The sequence below is a fragment of the Syngnathus scovelli genome, chromosome 5 (assembly GCF_024217435.2).
Source record: "Syngnathus scovelli strain Florida chromosome 5, RoL_Ssco_1.2, whole genome shotgun sequence".
Taxonomy (NCBI): domain Eukaryota; kingdom Metazoa; phylum Chordata; class Actinopteri; order Syngnathiformes; family Syngnathidae; genus Syngnathus; species Syngnathus scovelli.
In genome coordinates, this window is record NC_090851.1 from 14,572,917 (window position 1) to 14,596,577 (window position 23,661).

Sequence of the window (23,661 nt, forward strand, 5' to 3'; positions counted from 1 at the left end):
CTTACCTGGCTCATCGCGATTAGCAAGCCGCTTGGGGCTAATGCTAACCGGGCTAGCGGGCTGACTACAGCCCGCGTCTGTGTCCGCCGCAACTACTGTTATCGCACTATTCTGCTCTAACTGGCGGACACGTCCCTCTAGCAGAGACAACCTCTCTAAGAGAAGGGTGCAGTTGGTGCACGAAGCCGTACAAACCTCTTGGTCCGCTGCCATACTTTGTGTCCGAAGAGCGACGATCGATCTAGTGGCGTGAGTGTGCCGGCCGCCCATTTTATTTATCTATTTAACTATAGATTAATTGCACAGACTTCACTCAGTTAAATTACATATACACAGTTGTATTATTTCTTTTAATTCTGATGGAGGAGTAGTTGTCCTTGACTCACGTTAGAGTGGTGCTCACTCTAACTTATTTGCAAGAACCACACGGGAGACAGTATGCCCTTTGAGCACTTGCAAATGGAGAAAACGTTCGTCACTGTGCATACAGCGATGTTCGAACAAAGTCTGACTTTGGATTCTTCTAAGAGTATTCTTGAGATCGGACAGTACAGCCAAATGCAAGTGAAGCAGTCTTTATTGTGGAGGGAGAGGGGAACACTGGGGAGCTGAAGCGGCTATCGGGCGAGGCTGCGCTCGTCGGGGGGGTTGGGGTGGGGGGTAGCCGGATGGCAAGCCAGGTGAAGGAGCTGTCGGCTGGGCTTTGCACTGGCGAGGACTGGACGTGGCAAACGGGTGATCTCTAAGTAGAGCAGCTGTGGAAGGGACCAGTGTGCGCGCAGACATCACGAGACAAGCTGACATTAATTGTTGCGCTGGCTGCGCTAATATACATAGCGCTCCCAATCAGCCGTGACAGGTGACAGCGATCACGGTGACAAGGGGGCGTGGCTGGACGACACCGGTGCGTGACAGTATTTGTTGAGAGAAAACAGGGTGGTGGTGAGAGTGGACAAGTTTGGTGAACCCCTGGCCTCTGGTCAAATCAAATGTATGTACAAGTGTGTGCACTTGTACAAGTGTAGATACAAGTGTATCCACTGCAATTGTGTGGGCACTCCTCACCTTCCGCTGACGAGTAGGCAACATTTGTGCCATAATTCCTCCGGCGTTGTTTACATAAAGGACGAAGGATTCGATCGATGGATTTAATGACGTGGAGTTACAGAGATAGTTTGATAAAATTGTTGTTTATAACTACATGGGCCTGTGGAATAATTTGAACTGCAACTGACGACGAGTCCGACGTCAGCCGCGCGGTGCACACGCGGCGTTGTTTACATAAAGGACAAGAAATGCGATCGATGGATTTAATGATTTAGAGTGACACAGATGGTTTGATAAAATTGTTGTTTATATGATAGTTATTTAATATATACTTTATATGTCATTATATGGGCTTGTGGAATAATTTGAACTGCAACTGACGACGAGTCTGACGTCAGCGGCGCGCCGCACATGCGGCGTTGTTTACAGAAAGGAAGATCAATTCGATCGATGGATTTAATGATTTGAAGTGACACAGATGGTTTGATAAACATGTTATTTGTGTTATAGTTATTTCAATAACTGTTAATGTCACATCAGGCCGGTTCTCACCTCCTCGTTTGTGTTTATGTCACATTAGCATACCGTATCATTTAGCCTGGTGTTGCTGGTTCATGTGTGTTCTTGGTGTTGGATTTTGTCAAATAAATTTTCCCCAAAATGTGACTTAAACTCCGGTGCAACTTATACATTTTTTTTTCCTCTTTACTGTGCATTTTATGGCTGTTGCGACTTATACTCCGGAATGACTTTAAGTCTGAAAAATACGGTAGTTTTGATTCAAGAAGATGAGTGCTAAATAAGCCTTGGGAGTGAAGCCCACCGAGACAATAACATTTAACAAACAGATTGTTTGGATTTTTCCATGAGTCATGTACTACATAACGTTATCCTTTATAATATCATAAACCAACCCAGAACCTATATCACAGTTTAATCTCAAACCAAATGTTCACAGCACCAAGAGCAAATACAGTAATCCCTCGTCCCTTTACGCTTCACCTATTGCGGCTTCAATGCATCGCGAGTTTTTGTGAAAACAAATATTGCGGATATATTCGCTGCATTGTGGCTTTTTACGGCATCACTTGGACTTTGTCTGCCCATATGTCTATGCCAGTAGAGGAGGCAAGACCAATGGGAACATGTTGATCCTTGCCGCTGGTTGGCTTGGAATTGTAAGAGCAGTTCTAACTACGCTTTATCTCAGCCTCCCGCAGTCACGCTACGTATCGACTCTTCCACTTCGTTCCGTCAACAGAATCGGGAGCATCTCTGATTTGCACTTCCTTTTGACACAAAATAGACAGGACAACCAAATGCAACAAGGGCTCACACAAAGTTTAAAGGAGACAAGGAGGGCTGGAATGACTGCAGAGCAGGACAACGAGGCAAGCTGACGAGCCGGCTCGGTCAGCGAGTGCGCATTGTGCGTCGTCGAAGCAGACGAGCAGAGCAAGCTGTTAGAGATTCGCTCACTCCAACTTATTTTGCAAGAACCACACGGGAGACAAGGCAAGTTCTTTTAGACACCTGCAGGTGGAGAGATCACTCGCTACAGGAATGAAATCTAAAAGTCTCCTCCCTGCAAGGGCATATTTATTAGGAGGAACAGAGTGGGGGTGAGAGTGGACAGGTTTGGTGAACCCCGGCCTCTGATAAGATCAGAGCAGGGGGTGTTTTACGATGTTGTGGGAAACAGAACAACTTTGATTGCTTCCTCTGCAGCTGGTCAATCAAGCAGAGGAAGCAACCACTTCATTTTACTGCGTTGTGAGAGCAAGACAAGATTGGTTAATCATTATAGTCTACATTCCAACATAATCCTACGATAAAGATAACCTGGAAAACCCTAACACAAGCTATTTACAGCTCTTTAAGAAGTCTTTAAAGATCCAATAAAGTGTTTAAAAATACAATAAAGTGTTTAAAAATAATCATAAAAGTCTTGTGTGGAAGCCCTTGCGCTGGGCCGCAGGGGGCGCGTCAGCCCGTCAGCACAGCGAGAGCAGAGAAGAGCAGTGACACGTTTACACTTTAAAATTTGTGTTTACAAATATAATTAAGTGTTTAGAAATAAAATTATAAAAGTCTTGTGCGAATGCTCTCGCGCTGGGCCTTGTCAACCGGCCAGCACGGCAAGAGCAGAGTGGCTATGACACCTTTACACTTTAAAATGTTTAAATAATTTACAATACAAAAAAATATTTAAAAGTACAATAAAGTGTTTAAAAATGAAAGTATAAAAGTCTTGTGCGGATACCCTCGCGCTGGGCCGCGGGGTTGCCGGCCAGCACACAAGAGCAGAGAGTGTCACGCCCATGCCAGAGGACGCTCAGCCGGCAACTTCCCTCAGCCACACCCCTTCATTACCGCAATGACTGTCACCTGCTCCCTCATGTATTTAAACCCTGTCCGCGTGTTTCCTCTCCGTCGGTGACTCCTGTTTCTTCCCGTTTGTGTCCACGCCTGTTGTGTCTTCGCCGGGTCTCGTGTGTAGGCTCACGGTCAGAACCTCTTCCTAGTCTGCGCTTGGTACGAGGGGGATCCCATTTGCATTCGCACTCACACTTAGGGACAATTTGGAGTCTCCAATCGGCCTACCAAGCCTGTTTTGGGGATGTGTGAGGAAACCGGAGTGCCCGGAGAAAACCCATCCGGGCCCGGGGAGAACATGCAAACTCCGCACAGGGAGGGCCTGAGGTGGAATTGAACCCGCACCCTCCTAACTGTGAGGCGGACGTGCTACCCAGTGCACCACCGAGCCTTATTATTATTATTATTATTGTTATTATTATTATTATTATTATTATTATTATTATTATTATTATTATTATTACTAGTAGTAGTAGTAGTAGTAGTACTATTATTATTATTATTATTGTTGTTGTTTTTATTAGTATTATGATTGTTATTATTATTATTCTCAAAATAAGCTTCAAGCCAGCTATTTATTTATTTATTTATTTATTTATTTATTTATTTATTTATTTATTTTACTCCCTTGTACTCTTCTTCTCTTAGGTCCCGTGGAGAATGTCCAGCTTCTGGCTCCCTTTGTCGTCATTAGAAACAAGGAAGTTAATATCTCAGCAGTTGTCCTACCCACTCATCCACGCACAGTCACCTATTTCTGGTGGCTTGGCAACACCACTGAGGTAACTCTCCACAAGCTTTATTTACTAGTAATATTACCCACAGTGGCTGTCTATACAGTAGCTACAAAAAAGTCTACACACCCCTGTTTAAATACTAGATTTTAGTGATATAAAAAAATAAGACACAATCTTTCCTTACTAAACTTTTTTCTCCACTTTTCCTCTAATGTTATTGTACACTATGCTCAAAACCAAAAGCTAATTTTCATTTTTATTTGCCACCCAGCAACCACAAATGTAATTATACTTTATTTGGATGTCACAAGATAAACCTGCACAAATTGTAAAATGGAAAGATACATACAAGATACATACAAATATTGAACATTTCCTCTATATAAGGTGATAAAAGTAATTCTGGGGCCACACAAATGTGGTCTGGTCAGATCAGACGAAAATTGAAAATGTTGTCCTGAATGCAGGGTGCTAATGTGTGTGGCTGAAAATGAACACTGCACATCACTTTGAACACATCCACACGTGTGAAACAATGGTGCAGTAGCATCATGTTGCGAGGCTGCTTTTCTTCAGCAAGGGCCCCATATAGAAAGATAGAGCGCAGTGAAAAGCAGTTGAATTCTGCAAATATTTTTGTTGTTTAGATGAAGAGCAGATTCAATTTTGTAACTTTTGACCACCCCCAGTGTCAGTCACTTTCACTTATGCTTTAGCTGATTTAACATTTCTTTGTATGTTTTCTACATTTCCTTGTCGAATGCTGACATGCGATAGCCAGCCCCCTATCACCTAAGTGAACAAACCATAACATGTTAAAATACGAAGTGATCAAAATAACCAACTTCTGTCATTTATTAACATGAGCTTTTAATACACACTCAGCACAGCAAAAGCAATTATGCATGCAGTAAAGACTTATAGCTAAGGGTAAGGTCCACAGATAAAGATGTGACATGATAATATGTGACAGACATACGTATGTGATATACATTTGACTCGTGTATCCTACTGAGTTTAATTGTTAATTGAGATCTCTCTATTTTTGCAGCCAATGGTCACATTAGATGGGAGTGTCTCATATACCTTTCCCACTGAGGGGGTGTATTCTCTCACAGTTCAAGTATCTGCAGCCAACGTTATATTCCAAGATACCAAAACTATAGCAGTTAGAGGTAAGTAAATTGTGTTCTTGAAACTCAAATGTTAAATAAACAGTCAGCTCACACTGATAACCTGTACATAATGTTGTCTATCTTTATTTGAAATTAAATGAGATAACTGTAAGTATCTAAGAAGGATGATGATTTATTAGCGTGCAGCATTGCTTTTAGCTTGACTGGCTGTAATCTGTGTGTATCTAGCCCACAATTACCGTATTTGCCGGTGTATTGGTCGACCTTTTTCGATCCAAAATCGACCGAAAAAAATCGACCTCGACTTATACACCGAGTCATAAAATTTAACTTCGTATTCATCGCTTCAAATGTGATGGTAACCAAGGCCGTTTCTCATGCATCTCATTGTGCGTTGCACTTAGAAAATTTGAACCGGGCGGCGTGCGCGAGTGCGCGGCCCGCTGGAAGTCGAATGAGGCTCAGCGATCTCCTCCGCGGTGCTTATAAACAGCCGATCCGCTCGGCGGGGGCTATTTTCGGCCACTCGGCGCGTGCGCACGGCCTCCCGGATGTGCCGGGCGGCGTGCGCGAGTGCGCGGCCCGCTGGAAGTCGAATGAGGCTCAGCGATCTCCTCCGCGGTGCTTATAAACAACCGATCCGCTCGGCGGGGGCTATTTTCGGCCACTCGGCGCGTGCGCACGGCCTCCCGGATGTGCCGGGCGGCGTGCGCGAGTGCGCGGCCCGCTGGAAGTCGAATGAGGCTCAGCGATCTCCTCCGCGGTGCTTATAAACAGCCGATCCGCTCGGCCGGGGCTATTTTCGGCCACTTGGCGCGTGCGCACGGCCTCCCGGATGTGCCGGGCGGGTGCGCGAGCTCGCCGGCCGCTGGAAGTCGAATGAGGCTCCGCGATCTCCTCCGCGGTGCTTATAAACAGCCGATCCGCTCGGCGGGGGCTATTTTCAGCCACTTGGCGCGTGCGCACGGCCTCCCGGATGTGCCGGGCGGGTGCGCGAGCTCGGCGGCTGCTGGAAGTCGAATGAGGCTCCGCGATCTCCTCCGCGGTGCTTATAAAGTGCCGATCCGCTCGGCTTGGAGCTATTTCCGGCCTCCCGTTGGTGCCGGGCGGCGTGCGCGAGCTCGCCGGCCGCTGGAAGTCGAATGAGGCTCCGCGATCTCCTCCGCGTGCTTATAAACAGCCGCATGCGCACGGCCTCCCGGAATTTGAACACATTTCGTCAATAAATTTCGCATATTGAGTTTTGAAGTTTAATATAATGCAACAATTGAGCTCGACTTATACAAAGGATATATCATAAAATCGTAAATTTCCGTCGAATTTTAGGGGGTCGACTTATACACCGAGTCGACCTGTACACCGGCAAATACGGTAGTGCAGGGAATATAACGAACCTGAGACTGACTATGAGATAAATGATGACAGGTGCTAGAACTCAAATTTTGAAAAAAAAAAAAAAAAAAGAATGCCACCCTAATATAAATCAATTAAACTCTTCCTGACTCTCCTTGACAGAATTCTTCAAATCACTACTTTTGTCATTCTCCCCAAATCTGGATGACTTGAACCCCGATTTATCCGAGTGGAGGCAGGATGTGGGGAGAGTAATTAAGAAGGCTGTTCTCCAAGTGAGTGATTTTCATTCACTCCCTGATCTCTTTTTTCACCCTCCTCCCCGTCACTGCCTTTGATATGCTTTTCTTTCTATCTTCGTATCGGCTATATGATTCCTTGTCTAGGTTTTTCTCAGTTATTTCCTTTATCCCCATTACCTGTGCTGTCCAATACTCTGAAGTCATTGGTGCGGAAAGAGAACACCCTCAGGCCACCCTGTGATTCATCATCAGACAGGTGTGAAGATGCCTCTGCTTCCCTTGTCCCTCAGGAAATTGCCTCATGAGCTCTAATTCCTTAATTCTAAAAGTCAGACACACTGTATACAATTATCTGCTAGGTTCTGAGCATGGGAGCTTAGAAGGGACCTATTCATGTTTTACTGAGGTTGCATGAGCGTGTATGTATGTGTGTGTGTGTGTGTGTGTGCGCGTGTGCATGCGTGCGTGTGCGTGCGTGTGTGTGCGTACGTGTGTGCGTGTGTGTGCGTGTGTGTGTGTGTGTGTGTGTGTGTGTGTGTGTGTGTGTGTGTGTGTGTGTGCGTGTGTGTGTGTGTGTGTGTGTGTGTGTGTGTGTGTGTGTGTGCGTGCGTGCACTTTCGGCATGTACTCTTTCGAAATTGAAATATAGGTGTGAGAGCAATTGCTATATTTTACACAGCAATTTCTGACTATAAATAATATGCCACTGTTCAAACCGCGTGGATATACAGTGCGTGGATGTACAGTGCATCTGGGAAATACTATTTCATTCTAACATCTCATGTACCGTATTTCCCGGACTATAAGTCTCAGTTTTTTTCATAGTTTAGCTGGGGGTGCGACTTATACTCGAGAGTGACTTATGTGTGAAAGTATTAAGACATTATTATATCATTTCACATGGTATTTTCACACTAAACCGCAAGAGGGTGCTCTAGGCCCATGTTGATAATTGTGTTGATGAGTCTGATGTAAGTTACGTAGAAGAGGACGCGCCGAATCTTCTACCTCCGGAGTTAGCCGAGTTGTTTAAAAGTGACACAGAGGATGAAGATTTCATTGGACTAGTGACATGGATGGTTTGGTAAACTTGCTAGCATGTTATTTATGCTATAGTGATCTGAATAACTTAATATGTTACGTCAGGCACGTTCTCAGTTTGTTGTTTGTGACATAAAACGTTAGCGTACCGTACAATTATTCAGCCTATCGCCTCTATTCTATTTTTATTTTAAATTGCCTTTCAAGATGACATGTCTGTTCTTGGTGTTGGATTTTATCAAATAAATTTCCCCCCAAAATGTGATTTATACGCCAGTGTGCCTTATATATGTATTTTTCTTCTTTATTATGCATTTTATGGCTGGTGCAACTTGTACTCCGGAGCAACTTATAGTCCAGAAAATATGGCAATATTTGTTTCCCTCATAACTACACACAACAGAACATAATGACAATGTGAATTTTTTTTTTTCTTATGCAGCTTTGACTATGAACCTTAAACGTGACCTCAAGTGCATCATGTTTCCACAAATCATCATTGAGAGGTTTCTTCTAATGATTAGTCTGGCAACACTGTCGCACGTGTCGAACTCTTGACTGAAGCCTCAGCAGCCCCGTCTCACTACACTATCACGACACTCGAGATTCACCACTTAAAATAATCAATGAACAAAAACAGGTTACGCTGTGCACCACTGACACTTCCCCTAACTTAAAAAGCTGTATTGAGTGCTGCACAACCTTAAGCTCAGCGGTCAGCGAGCCAGTTGAGAGTCGGTTCTATCCCCGAATCGAATGAACACCAACAGTGACATAAATAATGATTATATGGTATAAATACTTATGTATACATTTATACATATTTATACATATATACATACTATGTTAAAGCATATATTATATATAGTATATATTAATATAACATATATAGTAATATTTATCTGTACATGTATTATATACACACATAGACACCAATGTGTGTAGAGCTGTGCCTTACATTCTGTGTCATTAACACTTGTTGGTGTTTTTAGTGTTTTTCTGCACAAAATGCTGCAAACTCTGGACTTGGAGCCAAAAACATCTGATTCTCCCTTTCATAGGATTCTACCAGCAGCATGATAGGAAAAAATGCATTGTGGGAAACAAAATGCCTAAAGAATCTAGTTGTAGTCTTGATTTCTGACCATGCAAAATTCAGTCTTTGTAAAATCTCAGTGTAGACTAGACTAAGGCGAAAAATGAAATGTGAGCCTGTGTGAGATTCCTTGTCTTTCAAGGGCCTTTTCAAAATCTTCAGATGTACAGGTGGCATGAGATGTATCCCTACTGCTGATACTACCTGATTCAATTCATCAGGATTGTTATCAGGCATTTGCTAAGCTTGCTGATACAGCTGATAGTTGGAATAAGGTATGCTGTAGTAAGGGTACACCTAAAACAGGATGAACAGAGCCACCCATGATGTACATTTTATCAGTTCACATAAAATCACCACTGCAATTTATTCAAAGCGTCACTTGCACTAACATATTGTAATTACATAGGAAATTAACGGATATTGAGTTTAGCTCATTACTTTGTAGACACAGAGACAGCATTACATTTTCATCATTCCCTTCGCACATAGTAGATGCAGATAACACTCAGGATGGGGGAGGGACACGTCCCCCGCAGTTTCATTCCGGCCGCGATATGTCCCAGGTGACCAGAAAGAATCGGATAAAACAGAGAACGAATGTTCCTTTTCTATGGCAGTCTGTATAGCATATGTTGTGCTGCAACTGCTGATGTGTTTAAGTTCCATCAAAAATGTGGGAATTTGAACCTCTGTCTGAATTTTTATCAAGGATCTTCCTGACGTCAGATCTCTAACTTAGCGAGGAGATATATCTTACAAGCTAGACATACAGTAGACTTCATGCTATCTTCGGGAAGTACCGGAAGCAAGCACCTCTGGCATTACAGCCTTTTTTTCCCGACTCTCCACAGTCGCTCCATGCTGGAAAAAAAATAGGTCTGGTCAGTGTGAAAGACAAAAGAAAGAATGTTTGGTTGATGTTCATAACTACCGTATTTTCCGCACTATTAGGCACACTTTAAAACTTAAAATTTACTCAAAAAAACACAGTGCGCCTTATAATACAGAGCGTCTTATATATGGATCAATTGATGAATTTGTTGATCCATACTGGTTGTACACAGCGCTCTGCCAAAATGTTTCAGTACGTTTTAGTACGACTAGTAAATTAAAAGGTCGCACCGCTTCCCAGCATTACGGCAACCGTGGTCAGGGGGCGTCACTGAATAGCTGTACTGGCGAGGCTATTTCATTTCAAAATAGGATGTTCCGTTAATGTTTTCGAGTACATTTACGGATCAATATCCAACGGAATCATAAATAAGCAGCACCAATGTGTTAAATCAGTCTTTAGTCGGTTCCGATCACTTTTATGGGGGAGAGTTTGAGAAACGTGATTGTTTTCAAGGGGCCACCATGACACTTTGCTGAGGCTCATGGGAGTCTGTGAGCTGAGGCTCATGGGAGTTTGCGGGTGGCTAATGCTATAATAATAGCTGCTATACGCACGAGGCTATTTCATTTCAAAATAGCCTGCTCCGTTAATGTTTCGAGTAAATTTACGGATCGATATGGAAGGGAAACATAAGTAAGCAGTACCAATGTGTTAGATCGAGTTAGTCAGTTCCGGTCACTTTTATAGGAGATGGTTTGAGAAATGTGATCGTTTACTGAGGGCTCATTGGTTATTGGCTAGTGGATGTATACCACAACCCTAGTCAACCTCAGTTTGTTGCAGTATAGCTTCTATTTTAATCCGGTGCGCCCTATATATGAAATAATTTCTAAAATAAAAAATTCAATGAGGGTGCACCTTATAATCCAGTGCGCTTTATGGAGCGAAAAATACGGTATTTTCTCCTTAGTGCTCATCAAAGCTAAATTGAAATATTCCATAAATGTATGTGGAAATCATTATCTTTGTTTTTATTTTGATCAAAGACATACTTTGTGTTGTAAATTTTGCAGCCAGGGTGAGCTGGCTGCACGTTGCCTGTTTAAAATGTTCTGTCTGTCTGACAGTCTAACGGTCTGACTGTCTGAAAGTCTGTCTGTCTGTCTATCCATCTGTCTGTCTGTCTGTCTGTCTGTCTGTCTGTCTGTCTGTCTGTTCAAAGACACATTTTAAGAATTTTGGGTGGGTGACTCACATTGTAGACGATTAAGTTTCATCATATGTAATTTATTTAACCAATATTTAAAATCAGAGCTCAACAACAGATTTTTAGCGTGTGTTTGCGTGTGTGTGTGTGTGTGTGTGTGTGTGTGTGTGTGTGTGTGCGTGCGTGTGTGTGTGTGTGCGCGCATGCGTGCGTGTTTGCGTACCTCCGCAAATGACTAAATGGCTGCAGCTGCTAATGATTCTGCATAATTACACACAGGAATATGACAATGAAATAGTCTGTGCAGCTAGTTTGAAATAATCGATCTATATTATGTTTTACTTGTTAACAATAAAACGGACTCCATGCTTGACTTTCAGCTTAGTTGGTCGCCATAGAATTTAAAAAAGAGAGTTTTAAACATGTCAACATCCTATTTTGCAGTGAACAAATTCAGTTTTTGAGTCAACATACTGAAGCAGCCCGGCTGTAAGGAAGGATATAATAAGTCACAGTGTTGGATAGGGAATGACCACTTGTGGAACCAATGGTGTAAAGAGCAGGACATATTTGTTAATGATGACATACCATAAATTACAGATACTGATTTGATTAACAACATGTTGCAGTGATATTCAGCCAAGTATGTTGGTTATGTTGTATGTTGTGTTACTTCACAAACTGGAAGTGGCCGCATGGACTATTTTTCAGCACTCAAAATACATTGACACGCAAACAGAACAAATCTCAGTCAAGTTTATTGCTGTAGTATGTCTGCAATATGTAAGAAGTAAAATACGACGATTGGTTATAAAGGGAAGATAATTACTTGACCAAGTGAGTCAGTGTTTGACAATGCTATTTGACCATCATTTGGGAGAACTACCCATGTATAATTAAAAAAGATTTTTTTTTACTTGACAGATTTAACCATTACTACTGTAATGATAAAAAATAGCATTTAATGCACATTTTTTTTAAATAACAACCTTAATCTTTTCATTCGTAGCTGTCACAAACTAGCCAGAGACACTGTATGTTAGAAAATGAGTGGACCAAATGCAGCTTGGACCAGGGTTTATTGAAGGGAAGGGAAGGGAAGGGAAGGGAAGGGAAGGGAAGGGAAGGGAAGGGAAGGGAAGGGAAGGGAAGGCGAGAAAGAGGCTCGCGGACAGCGTGCAGGAAACAGAATCCCACTCGGACCAGGAACAGATTCGGGACACATTCTGACTGTGAACCTCCACACGACACACAATACAGGGACAACAGGCTCAGACGGAAAGCAACAGTAGACACCGACAAGGAGAAACACACAGGCAGGGTTCAAATACACGAGATAACAAGAAGGAACAGGTGACAGTTTTATGGTGATGAAAGGGGTGTGGTTAAGGAAGTTGCCAGCTGAGCGAGCGTCCTGTGGCACGGACGTGACACTGTACTATGTTTTCAGTTTGAAAACGCAAACATTGATGTCAACGGGATGAAAACGTGACACATCACTGTCCTCGACAATTGGACGTAAGTGATGTCATCCCATATTTATATTATTTTATATATTGTTTTGTTCCAAAATATAATATTTATAGTCTGGTGGTTATTAAAAGGGTGTGCTTTCACTCTTTTATATTATTAAACTATTAATTTAGTTTACTATGCAATATAGTTTCATACATACGTACATACATACATACATACATACAAAATATTGAGTCATTGTCAAATGCCTCTTTGCTGTGCTTTATTTTTTCCATAGGTGCATTTTAACAACTTGTACTATATTTATTTTCAGCGCTTAATTTGTTTTTGCTATGTATGTTTTGAGTGCCACATTCTCTAATTTAACTTTGAAATTAATTTAAAATAATTAGTATTACATGTTTAACAATTTTTTCAATGATACCAACCTTTTGAAAATAGGATAAATAAAGATTGAAAAAGTTATCAAAATTTTGGGGCCCTCACAACTTGAAACCTCGCTGCAGGTTACATACATAAAACAGATGCCCTTTAGCAGGGAAACAAGGCAAGCTTTATGCAGATTGTGGTTTATGGGCATAAGTCCGTCTTTTAGAATAGGTCCCTTCTGATTCGCTCACTTAGGTACAGTGGTAAGAAGAAAATAGGATAGTGCGCACGGTGATGACTAAAGCAAGGTTCAGACTGCTGCTTCTAATGCTAAAATCTGATTCCCCCTTAACACACACACACAATTATGCGGGCCAAATATTGGGCTTTTCATGATGTATAGGTCGGATATATGCAACCTGGCTGTTCAGACTGATGTCACGTTGAGAACAAAAAGAATCTGATACGTATACGATCTAGGATTACATATGAAAGTAACCCATGTCGGATTTGAAAAAAATCGGAATTGAGCAGTTCAAACTCAAAAAATCAGATCCAGTTCAGATCTTGGTAAAAAAAAAAAAAATCTGATCTGGGTCGCATTTGCATGCAGTGTTTTGGATGTACGCTGAACTTGTGCGCAGAGTAAGAATATTTCATCACATTTGTTTGTTAATGAGGTCCAATGTCAGTTGACAGTTTTGACAATCAATCATCTTTAACTTGCCGCCACCTGTATAGCTAGCACAGGGACTAGTTTTAGCAAAGCAGCCTGATATTTTTGAGGGGAGAATCCAGAAAACACCTAACATTGATAGAATCAACCTTCCCTCTTGTCCTCCATTTCAAACAATGCTCTCTGCTATTGAATGTCCAATTTCTGGGTTAGGGCCTTATTTCTATGCAGGATAAGTGCTATGCCTGTCAATTTTTTTTTGCAGAAAAAAAACATCACTCACTTTAACAGTGAAGGATCACCACTGAAACTTCATCTTACAATGTAAATATGAGTTCATCTTTAGGAATAATTTTCAAAGGGAACATCAAGAGGAGAAACGCAATGACAGCGATGAAATTGAGCTTTTCTTTTTACAATGAGTACATGAGTCCATAATTACTGTTTAATAAGAAATTAATTGCTGCTGTTCCATGTTTATTTTAAAGATATTTCAATTGGATTTCACAGACATTAAGAAGAGACGAGAAATTATTTCTTATTTTTTATTTATTTATTATTATATACATTACACAGTTGCTTCCTCGAATGCATATCCCTTCAAAAACTGTTTGCAGTCTGCATTATGTTGTCTTATTTCGTTATAGGTGGCTGAGTTCCCAGAAGACCAGCTTTTAGTAGCTGTGTACCCTGGAGTTCCAACTGCTGCTGAGCTTTTCCTGTTACCATACAAAAACCAGTCACATGACAAGAAAAAGAGTGAGGAGGAACTCGAACAAGTATGAGTGACAAGTATATTTGATACCAAGTTACTTTGTAAATTGAATCATATAGTTTTAATAATTAAAATCATTCTGCATCTTCTAAACAGGTTTCAAGCATAATTGTAAGTGCACTGAACCAGAATCTGGTGGAGTTTGAGCTGAAGCCTGGTGTGAGGGTGATTGTATATAACACACAGCTAACACTGGGTAAGAGATTTTCATGTACCTTTTTATTTTTAATCCATTTAATTTATACCATTGTAATTTATTTCTTTTTGCTTCATTTCTGTCAGACCGTTGTTTTATCACCAATGTTATAATTTGTTGATGATGAAGATGTGTCCTTTGAAAATACACAGGGCACGGAATTTTCTTTAAACAATACCTCTGAAATGCCTGCCTAAAGATTCTGAACATTTGTTCAATTTCTTTTGTCATTATTAACTGAAAAAAATATTGGTCAAGATTTTCTACAGATCGCGCTCTGTGGACCTAAATGTATTTCTGATGGTGATTTAAAAAAAATGACTTTACTTTAGGCTTTTGAGATTCACTAAATCCACTGTTCAGTTCGATTCTCCGTTTTGTCCGGTTCAATACACTTTGAGTTTTGCTCGGTAAAAAGTGAAAGAACAAACACATGAAGGATTTTCACAGAATTATTAATAAAGACTTTTTGATTTTATCGTAATATTTTTGGCAAATTATTACTAATCAGAAATATATCTTTGGTTGTCTATGCCAAATGCATATTATGATAGGCTGAATAATTAAAAGCATTTCTATGGGATGGAAAAAGGTACAATAAATCTGTGTATCCACAAGAGTTTGGGGTAAGTCACACAAGTGCAAGTCACAAGCAAGCAAGTCTCAAGTCGTAGCCTTTAAGTTTCAAGCAAACCCCAATTAGGAAAATCAGTCAAGTCAAGATACCAAAAAATGTGGATGCCGTTTGCAGATGAGGAATGAGTGAAGATGCAGTTCACCAATGGGAAACAAGCGTTGACACCTTTGAATTTACATACGCAATACAATAATCAGATAGAAAGGAGAGTGGAGACGTAGGTGGGTCCAAGCCAACCGCTGTAACACCAAGATAGCATTTAGCTGCCAACACCACCACCATCAGTAACCAGAGTGACTGGTGATGTGTAAAACTTTTTTGAGTGCCCCTCCTTGTCTTCTTGAGGAAAAGGAAAATCACTCTCCCTGCGTACAAACACCGTGAACACACACGAGACAAGTGGTGCGTCATAATATTTCATATTTGGTCAGCATTGGCAGATTACACGCAATGTTGGGTGTGTGTCTTTCAGTCGCTACTCGACCCGGTTGGGGACAATTATAGGGATAGAAAAAAGAACACTTCCGTCCTTGATCATTCCGCCCTTTTTTCTTCTTGTCCTCGGGTCGCAAAATCGATGTCCATCCGAGACAAGCAGACAGACCATTCCGTTTCGGGGACGGAATGCCCATGACTGTCTATGTAAAACCTGACACCAACGTTTATTGAGCTATTGTTCATTTGACCTAGGTAGGTCAACCATAAGTCCAAGAAAAGAAAAGGTTATGAAGAATACAGAATGCTTAATGTTCATGCTACATGAACTATATTAAAGCGGAAGCCATCCTTAAGTAAGAATGCACTGTATATGTGTAAGCAACAGTCAAAACCTGGTATTCTGCTAAACATGACATTTCTGGATTGAGAGTTAAACATAATTCAACCACAGGGGCACGCCATAATGGACTTTTTCGTCCCGTTGTCTATAGAAAAATACATCACCAATGCCTTTCACGTTCTTTCTCGTTCGTGTGTATTGTCACGTGACACCAAACCTGGTAATCATTGATGTGTTCAAAATATATGCACGGAGCACGCACTGGTTCACCCCGGCCTCTCTGAAATTCAGTGTGTTGCTTAAGTGTGCCGTCCGGAAATTCAGAGTGCAACAGAGATGGAGTGCCAGTGTGCAATATCAAACGCCCTGACTGACAATAGTAGCGACAACACAGTGCTGACTGTGCTTGAAAATGTATGGGAAAGGGACCTTCTATCTTTCCCAACACACACACTGACGAGTGCAAGGGCATCAGAGGGGTTTAGGTTAGCGGTCATTCACAGTTGACAGATTACTGGCCGCAATGGATTTTGCAATTGCTCTATGCCCTTACTCATTCGAACTGGTGTACATTATGCCACCAGTCAGATGAAAACATGGGACGAGAAAACCTGGCTTGGTGCCTGGATGTGGAAAAAAAGAGCACCAAATCAGCACGCAACACGGTGAATACATGTAATAATATAAAGCTTTCATTCAAATACAACATTGGATTTATATGCTACAGCACCTATCAAGACACAATCACTGACACAATACAGAAGCGGCGCACGGGGGAAGTTGAGTATGCGAGTCATCACAGATTATGACATTAATGATTACTGTTTTTTTAGTGTTGCAACATTTAGCAAATGAAATCGAGGTGTTTGAAAATACTTTTGTTAAAATGGCTGTTGTAAAAGAAAAGTACCAAGAGAGGATGCTAGGTGTCCATAGACTGTAGGTAGGATAAGAATCTGCTATTTAGAGGAGTAGGAGTGGCTGGAGTGTGCTCACCTAGTGAGCAGATTAATCTTGATTTGAGTTCCCCTTTAAAAACAAACATCACTTAAATAGCCTCGCATGGCTTACAATCCTGTGTTAAGATGGAGGTGACAACCTACAGCGCTGATGTGCCAATGGTATACGGTGAAGTTCAGGAGCAAAAGACACGTGTGTATTGTCTGCACCTTGTTTGCCAGGTCAAATATATTTTTTATTTTTCTTATTGGCTATTATTTGATAGTATATCTATATTTTACATTAAACTAAATAGTCCTTAAGTGATTTGGACAGTTGATTACATACTCCACAAGCGATAAAATACATTTTTGGGTGGCTAATTGGTGGATGGTGGATAATTTCAATTTGAGTTGAATTTCATAAACAAGGGGAGGACTTAGAGGTAAAATGGCAGTTTAGTATTTTTTTACACAGTGTTATCCTGACTATAGATGCCAAAAAGGTTTTCTATCTCCATGTGTTTTTTTTTTTTTTTCCTTGCGGATAACGGCAAAAAATTGATCTTTGAGTATGTCACCGACACCTGGAGCCCGAATCACATGAAACATATGACACTTTTTTGAGTATTATAATTCATATGTTTCAGCCATACTGTTCAGGCAGTTCCGTCTATAAAAATATGACAGTGTGGAAAGAAGGGAATTAGTAACACCTCCAACTGCATTATTGATAGAAACCAAGAATAAAATAATACCACAAGTACAAACTGTGCAAACAAAATACGTCTGTCTCGAATACCTTCCTTCAAAAAGGTGCCTTGTACATCTGGCATTTCAGTAAATAAATGCTGCTTGATCCAAACACTCTGTGGGAGAATGAATCATTTGCTTACAATTTGCCATTTAATTGTTTCAGGATTTTCTCACAAGTATGCCTGTTAATTTTAAAGATATGCAAGGACATTTTCTACATGTTTTTCTTCAGTGGATTCTGCCAGCCTTAATTCTCGGCTTCATTGTGATTAATACCGTAAATGTTTGGCTTTATTGTCAATAATTGCCATTCGTTAAACTTGATTATATTTAATGAAAACCGATTGCATTGCAAAAAGTACATAAGAGACTGCAATTTAAGTTTAAACAAAGACTTATATTCACACTGGACATCTACTTTGTCTGACTCTTCCCCTTTGACCCAAACCCTTCTGTACCCCCACACAGAATTTACAGTAGTAAAAACACAATATTTTACAATATGTACATTAAAAATTGCACACAGGCATGCAGTCATTTGCCGTGGCGCTCTGTCATAAAAGGGAGATGCTTGAAATTCTATCCAGGTCATCACCCTTGTATTTGCGTATTTGTTTGCGTGACGTAAATTAGGGGCTGTCAAATCCTTGTTTCAGCACTTGACAGCAAAAACGACAAAGACGAGCTCTCTCTCCCTATTCTGGTGCCTCAAGCTTTCTTTAGAACAAATTGAAGCCTGCAAATGCAAAAAAAATGCATCATTTGGGTCTGAGAGCCCCTCGGCAGCATAAACCTTTTTGGAAAGAACAGTAAAAGTTCATTGTTAGGAGTTAAAATAATGCAAAGTCGAGCTGTCCATCTCAAACTAAGACTTGGGCTATTCAAAGGCCAGACATATCTTCGTGAATCCCTTCAGTGCCTCTCGAGCTTGTCTAAGACAACTCCTCTATGATTTTTTTTAGAAATATAATCTCTCATTGAGGAAAGAGATGGCTGAGGAGACTGCAACAGCGCGGGAGAATTCACGATGGCTAGATATATTGCCACCACTGGAACATTGGCTGTCGGGGTACCCTCAATCTGAGAGTGTCACAGGAGCAGAGTGTTCAAGAACATGTTCCCTACCGGTGTTCATGGAAGAGCGCATCACCAAGACCTTTGCTCTCTGATTCACATAATAAGATATGTAGCGCTCTGTTGGTGGGCTGTAACAGGTTGTCAGGCACAGTAGCAGACATGTCCTTCTGTCCACGGTGCCTGTCCTGCAGGCTGTCAGTAATGACCGTCATTAGTTTCTTCCAGCCCGTGTGGTCCAGGACAAACACCCAACCACTCGTCTTCAGTGGCTTGGGGCAGGGAACTGCACAGGGGCAGCATTGGTATGGACGTCAGAGGAAACAGTGTTGATAGACATGAGGACGAAACACAAAACTGCATTACACATTGCGCTTAAACAACACACGTAGTGATAAAATTAACCTCTAGTTCACAGCCAACTTAACTCCCACTTGCAATATGCGTTGTGTTGGTGTCAGTTCAGTCTCTATCTGGAGGAGGGATGATGGCAGGCACCCACGCCACAGTTGGAGAACCCAGCTCTTCTGATGCCAGATTCACAGTTCTCTGGGACTTGGGATGGGTGCATCAGAATGTGATGGCACGTCTTTTACAGCGCAACAGCAGATGACTAAATGGTCACTGAAACAGTTGTGCATCAAAGGACATAAACAATGAGGAACGACACATACAGGAGCGGCTTAGAACTGTTACGTTATCAGGTAGCGCTGCCGGCAGTACATATTGGTGCCAGCAATGTTCTACTTCTGCTGGATCAAACCTATGTAGTTGTCCTCAGTGGAGTCCCACGCCTCTTTCCAGCTACTCTTTGCCCAGTTGCCAAAGCTGACCAGCTGTAAACCATGGTGTTCTGAAGGAGCCACCGGAAGCTTTTGCCTGTTTGGAGAGCGTACTCGCCATGCTCAGTCCTGTTGGTAGCAATCCTGTCTCTGTACCGCACCCTTTTCAGGGCCGATGCTTGATGCGGATGGCCTCCCCAGATGGGTCCTAGTGCAGGCAACCATACCCCTTACTTGAAACACTCTCAGGAAAGAACATTTTTATCAGACATTATGTTTAACCAAATTGTATTGGGCTTTCATGCAAAATAAAACAAGTTGTTGTTTGTCTACCCTTCACTGGCTCTTTCAACACCCCCACCCCCATAGCTCTATAAATGTCCCTACCTATTCAATCACATGTTCCATGAAACCAGCAAAAGTCACCACTCAAACACGTTCAAGGACCAGAGTTGGACAGCCTTGTTGTAACCAGTCAATTGTGTATTTCTTTCAACACCAAGAATACAGAATTAAGAAAGTTAAATAAGATAAAACAAAAACAAAAGAATGTTAATTGCACCTCATTTAGCAAAAAATCCAAGATTAATAATTGTCATTTTTTTATCATTAAGTGACCATGGCGTCATTGGAAAATCCAATTTCATGCTTCTTGTTCCAGGCTATATAATATATTTTAGCTTGTAACTATTTAGAAATTTTTGCTAGCGTACCTACTGTCAGGGAAAAGCCTATTTGTGACAACATTTCCCTATTTCAAATAGCCCATGCGCAATGTACGTAAATGCAAAAATGTTGAAAATGATTGTTATTGCTGACAAATGTTGAAGTGAAAACACTTTGCAAGATGTGTTGCATGCAAAATGGTCCTCGAACTGGCTGCTCGCTTCCTGTTATCTTTGACGTATCTCCAAAAACGTGTTCTCAGTGCCATCAGATGTAGCAGACAGAAAATAAATACATCACATCGGTAGTGGTTTTGCACGATCATTATAAATTAATTGGATTCAGTTTAGAGCTGGCTCCAGGGAGATAAATTGTTTTACCCAAATATTTTACTCCATGTCCAAATCAGACAATTTTGCTGAGCATCAATAAATGCCTGCCATTTCATTTGACTCAGAGTTGGACAGGACAGCTGCAACAGTCTCATATCTTACTTATTAAAGCAGTTTATAAATCCAGGTTAAAAACAATGTTTCCCCTTACCGATGATTCAGGTATTTTAGAGCATTTTTATAATACATTTTTGGAACACATTGTGAAATGTGCTATACAGTATGATGTGACCAAAACTGCTTTGCCTTTTTTTGACGTGCCTTCAACAGTCAACTACAGCAGATGATTGGTCTTCACAGGATTGGAATATCTGCATCAAACTTAAAAATGTTTTCCTCACTGTAGTTCTACAATAGAACTGTGTACATTTAGCCACCACTCATAATTTAACCATAGCAATTATAAACATTTGCCTCTAAATTGTGGTAATACATAAACAAAAGGACAACATTGTGTATATACAATTGTAAAATGACTCCATGTTTTGACAGCACCCTTGGTGGACTCGGACCCTCGCCATAGGAGCTCTGCTATGCTGATGCTCCTATCAGGGATTTTCCTTGGCCTTGCCGTGTTCCTCATCTACAAATTCAAGAGGTACATTTCCCCACAAGAGAATTATGTAGAAACCTAGAATGTGTACGTTATCATATCATCCATTATTGATGGTCACAAATGAGCATAGTCCTGACTCATAATTTATGGTCATGTCAGGAAACCAAATTTTTACACCACCTTGAGATCACAGACAGCATCATCCTAGTATGTGCAGGATGTGAGGAGAATATCATTGTACGTACATCATGCAATTTAGTGTAATGCATTTAGCACAAGTGCCTTTTGTGCTATACTTACTGCGCTAAAGTTATTATCCTTCTGTAAAAAAAAGTCATTATTATTAATGAATATGCCATGACTCAAAAGATAAATGTTTCATTATATTGGACTTGATGTGAAAGGAAAATGTTTGACCAGTGTTTTTTTTCTTTGTTTTGTAATTTAACTCTGCACACATCTGACTATACCTAAAATCTAATGTCCCCTTTTTTTAATTTCTAGAAAAATACCTTGGATAAACATATATGCAGAGGTGAACCAGGAGAAGGAGCAAGAGATGATTAGCTCGGTGGGCCAAGGTGACAACACACCAAAAATAACACTGAATGAGTTCCCCTCATCCAAAGAAATCATGGAGAAAGGACTGGATGCAAGAGTCAAAAGTAAGTTATGAGCACCAAAATGGTAATTGCCTAAATTCAGACTATGGGCAAATGTGACCCAAATCAGATGTTTTGCCCTGCACCTGTCTCAGATGTTTTTTTTTTTTTTTTTTTTTTAACGATGGTCTGAACGGCTCTATTCAGATTTTTTTCCAGATCCAACTTGGGTCACATTCATATGTGGTCCAAGATGGGATACGTATCTGATTTATTGCAAAACCCCTGTCTAAAACTAAAGGTCACATGTATACCCAATGTAATGTAATTGGAAAGCGAGACTATTCTGCACGTCAAGAGCGGGAATAACATCAGTCATGGCTGACAACAGAGAGGAAAATGAGCAGTAGAAGGAAAATGAGGTTTTAGATTTAATTAATGTTTTAATTTTAAAAGAACACATGCAAGTTGCTGCATCCACATCCATATTATTGGATTTGGTCCACAATTTGGGAAGGGCGCTATTCGCGCCTCACGCAAAAGACAGAGTGTCACGGAATGGATGGAGCGGGGCAACCAAATGCAGCTTGGACCAGGGTTTATTGGAGAACTGAAAGACAGACTATAAGAAGCTCGACTCGGGACAAGACTAACTGAACAAAAAGACAAGATAAAGACAGGAACGACGACGACAGACGAGACAAGATGTGAAGACATTAATGATCTGATAACGGAGTGAGGGGCAGACAGGACTTAAATACGAAACACGAGGCAGGTGACTGTGGTTACATTGATTGAGGTAACACAGGAGGGAAGGAGCGAGCACAAAGGCACACGGACAGAAACTATGACAATAGGCACATAACAAAACAACCTGGGACGAGACGTGACACAGAGCCAATCATCTGTTATCCAATTTACTCACTGCGTGTTTGTTTTCTTTTTCTGTTTTAAGAAAAGTCTAAGACACCGAAACAAAATTAGACTTACACAGGTTGGTTGAGTTCAATCACAATTCTTGTTAAGAAAACTCTGTTTTCAGGAAAGATACAATACAGCGCTTGGCCTTTCGTGCGACAATGCTCAAGAGCAGAAAGTCTCCATTCAAAAAAGGCAACGTTCAAGATTCTTTGGTCAGCTTATATTCAGTTGCACATTCCGGTGTGGGCCGAGTTTGATAGGTGAAGAGTCTTTGGGGGTGGAGCAATTTCGCAGGAGAGTCTGTTTCCATGGGAGTGGGTGCTCGTTCGGTGAGAGCTGATTCTGTGGGGTTGGGTGCTGATTATGGGCGATTCTGTGTGTTTGACTTGGTGGGGGCTGTTGTTTTTCTTCCCGTCTTTCGGCCTTACCGATCACCTTTGGCCGGGTTCTTGGCTGTCTTCCTCCTGGCGTTCTCCCTCTGGCACCTCTGCTAGTTTTATCTCCAAGTGACCTTCCTGTAAACATTTTCCTCTATTCTTGCACATACACTGTCGCACCTCGTCCATTCATCATCCTTCCACTTTGGTCATTTTATATGGACTTATGTGAAGTTTTCTGTGTGACATCATCAATCAATTCGTTAATGTTCCCTGACAACGCAAAGTTCTTACTCACCACTTACCATGGATTTGTTTGTTTGTTCTTTTGACACACCATGTATCCGGTAACTTTGTCACATTCTTAGTTTAATCATGCTTCCAACCACATCTTTTCATTGTTAGTCAAAATATTTTCCTTCTGTCCAGAACATTCAATAGTAATCCAAGTCTGGCGTCTAGCATTAGGCAAAATACGACGTCATATCAAGCATTAATCAAAACATAAGATATAATCAAGTACAGAACATTCTTAGACACCTTGAGCAGTGTCCATGATTTAGAATAACATCAAGCATGCATTAAATATGTAGTTCCTTAAGGGTCGTTATGCTATT

General features: G+C 41.1%; 1 protein-coding gene and 1 long non-coding RNA gene across 3 annotated transcripts in view; one reads left to right on the forward strand and one right to left on the reverse strand.

Annotated features, from left to right (window-relative positions):
* The window catches only part of sorcs3a (sortilin related VPS10 domain containing receptor 3a), a 357,551-nt gene that overhangs the window by 328,501 nt on the left and 5,389 nt on the right, over window positions 1-23,661 (forward strand). Inside the window, exons 20-26 of one of the 2 annotated variants that reach the window (XM_049721518.2) lie at window positions 4,072-4,205; window positions 5,212-5,335; window positions 6,812-6,924; window positions 14,242-14,373; window positions 14,466-14,565; window positions 21,081-21,186; window positions 21,649-21,809. In XM_049721518.2, coding sequence (XP_049577475.1) covers window positions 4,072-4,205; window positions 5,212-5,335; window positions 6,812-6,924; window positions 14,242-14,373; window positions 14,466-14,565; window positions 21,081-21,186; window positions 21,649-21,809 — 870 coding nt within the window. Of the gene's footprint in view, window positions 1-4,071; window positions 4,206-5,211; window positions 5,336-6,811; window positions 6,925-7,035; window positions 7,297-14,241; window positions 14,374-14,465; window positions 14,566-21,080; window positions 21,187-21,648; window positions 21,810-23,661 lie in introns of those variants that run through there. The other variant, XM_049721519.2, reaches the window with a different exon arrangement.
* The window catches only part of LOC137840309 (uncharacterized), a 112,946-nt gene that overhangs the window by 65,799 nt on the left and 23,486 nt on the right, over window positions 1-23,661 (reverse strand). The window lies entirely within an intron of this gene.